Below are 1,696 nucleotides of genomic sequence, written 5' to 3'. Positions count from 1 at the left end.
ACATTGTGGAAGGGGGCGGGAGTCCCTATACTCTCGCTGGTCACTTTTGACCCGTACTGTTTACGACCACATAGTGGAGCACGAGGCATCTGTATCCCCGGAGACGGAAGATGGCTACTGCTCGGGGTAATCCAGCCCCTGACCCCAACAGCACACCTGTGGTTGTAGGAGGACTTGCAATTTAACAGGGGAATTGCGAGCGCGGCCGTAAGCTGCCCTGAGTGGTATGAGGAAAAGGGCAAGCTTGCCGCAATCGAGCTGACAATTCAGATTCGTCACATCAACTTCCTGACGCACAGTTTGCGTCAGATAAACCTTGGAGGATATCCTCTGGAAGAGAGAGAGAGAGAGGCTGTATCGAGGAGTTATATTCACGTTTTCCCGTGATATAGCACAGCTGCTTGACCTCAAGTACATCGGAGTCAAGCACGGCCCGGTCATCGCCATCGCCAGTGAGAGACAGTGACGACATATCGTTCGACCATTCTTCAAGAAGCCGCACGACTTTGAGGTAGCCGCATCTTACAGACAGAACCGAGAGAATATTAACAAGAACAGAGACAGGGACAGGGACAAGGAGAACAAGGACAAAGGCAGAAAAGACAAAAAGGGCAAGGCCGCTAAGGAAGACAAGGACGAGTAAAGCTGGCCTAAGCACTTTATTTACGGGTACGGGAGAAGCTACAAGAATGGCCACACTACCGGGCCCCAAGGATCGTGACAGAGGCCATCCGATACGGCGTGAGGCCAGAATGGAACAAACTGGGCAGGCCAGCGCGGAGCGACAAGGGCCGATGGATATCGACAGACGATGGAACACCGAAGATGGAGAGGACCGAGCTGACCAGGTGGTTCGAATCGGGGGTGATCCGACAGTTCGAGGAATGGGAGATGCACTTGACGCATTCGGCTTTCATGATCCCCAAATCGGACGGAATTCGGGCCCGCCTGATCCTCAATCCGGTAATAATCAACGACCACGCCAAGAAGGAGAAGTTACGAATAGAAGGATTGGACAAGTTGACCCAAATAGCTCGACGAGGGGACGTGATACTCTCGGCGGACACACAGGTCGGGTTTTACGCACTAGCAGTGGCCGAGCCCAAACTGTAGCAGTTTCGGGACAGGACAGGACAGCTATAGTGCTTTATGGCCCTTCCGATGGGGGCAACGTTCAGTCCACTTTGGTTCAACCGCCTCATGGACGTGTTCGAAGAGTGGTTCGGTCGCAGGGGATCCGAATCATTCTGTACGTGGACGATCTGTTACTACTAGGTCGTCCACACGTGATCAGGCGTCACAAGACGTTCATCGACGCCCTGATCAACAAACTGGGATTGGTGTTCGCCCCCGGCAAAGGCAACTGGGATGACGATCCGACCAGCAGATTGGATTATCTAGGCGTGATTATCGATCTGGAAGCCAATCAACTTTTGGTTACTCGGAAATTTCAAGCGAAACTTCTGGATCTGAGCCGGAAGATTACAGCTACGTGCCGAAGAAACGTCAGACGAGTGCCTATTCGTCAGTGACAGTCATACCTGGGCCACCTCCAATGGGCCGCCTTCGTACGCCTGGTGAACCATTGCAACTCGACGAAGAAGGAGATACGAATATCAGGAGCGGTCATGAAGAAGATCGGCAAGATGAACGTGATGATCAAACAATTCGAGGCGAGGACTATTTGGTTGCCGGC

General features: G+C 52.8%; 1 protein-coding gene across 1 annotated transcript; it reads left to right on the top strand.

Annotated features, from left to right (window-relative positions):
- On the top strand, positions 1-1,696 carry SARC_15542 (hypothetical protein). Its single transcript, XM_014290339.1, has one exon. The coding sequence runs from the start codon at positions 690-692 to the stop codon at positions 1,530-1,532; it is 843 nt and encodes a 280-aa protein (XP_014145814.1). The 5' UTR covers positions 1-689; the 3' UTR covers positions 1,533-1,696.

This window comes from Sphaeroforma arctica (assembly GCF_001186125.1).
Source record: "Sphaeroforma arctica JP610 unplaced genomic scaffold supercont1.6281, whole genome shotgun sequence".
NCBI lineage: Eukaryota > Ichthyosporea > Ichthyophonida > Sphaeroforma > Sphaeroforma arctica.
This window is presented reverse-complemented; position numbering and strand designations above follow the sequence as displayed.

What these genes read in the sequence shown, in the direction of transcription:
- SARC_15542 (XM_014290339.1), top strand. Translation starts at nt 690, where the DNA reads ATGGCCACACTACCGGGCCCCAAGGATCGTGACAGAGGCCATCCGATA.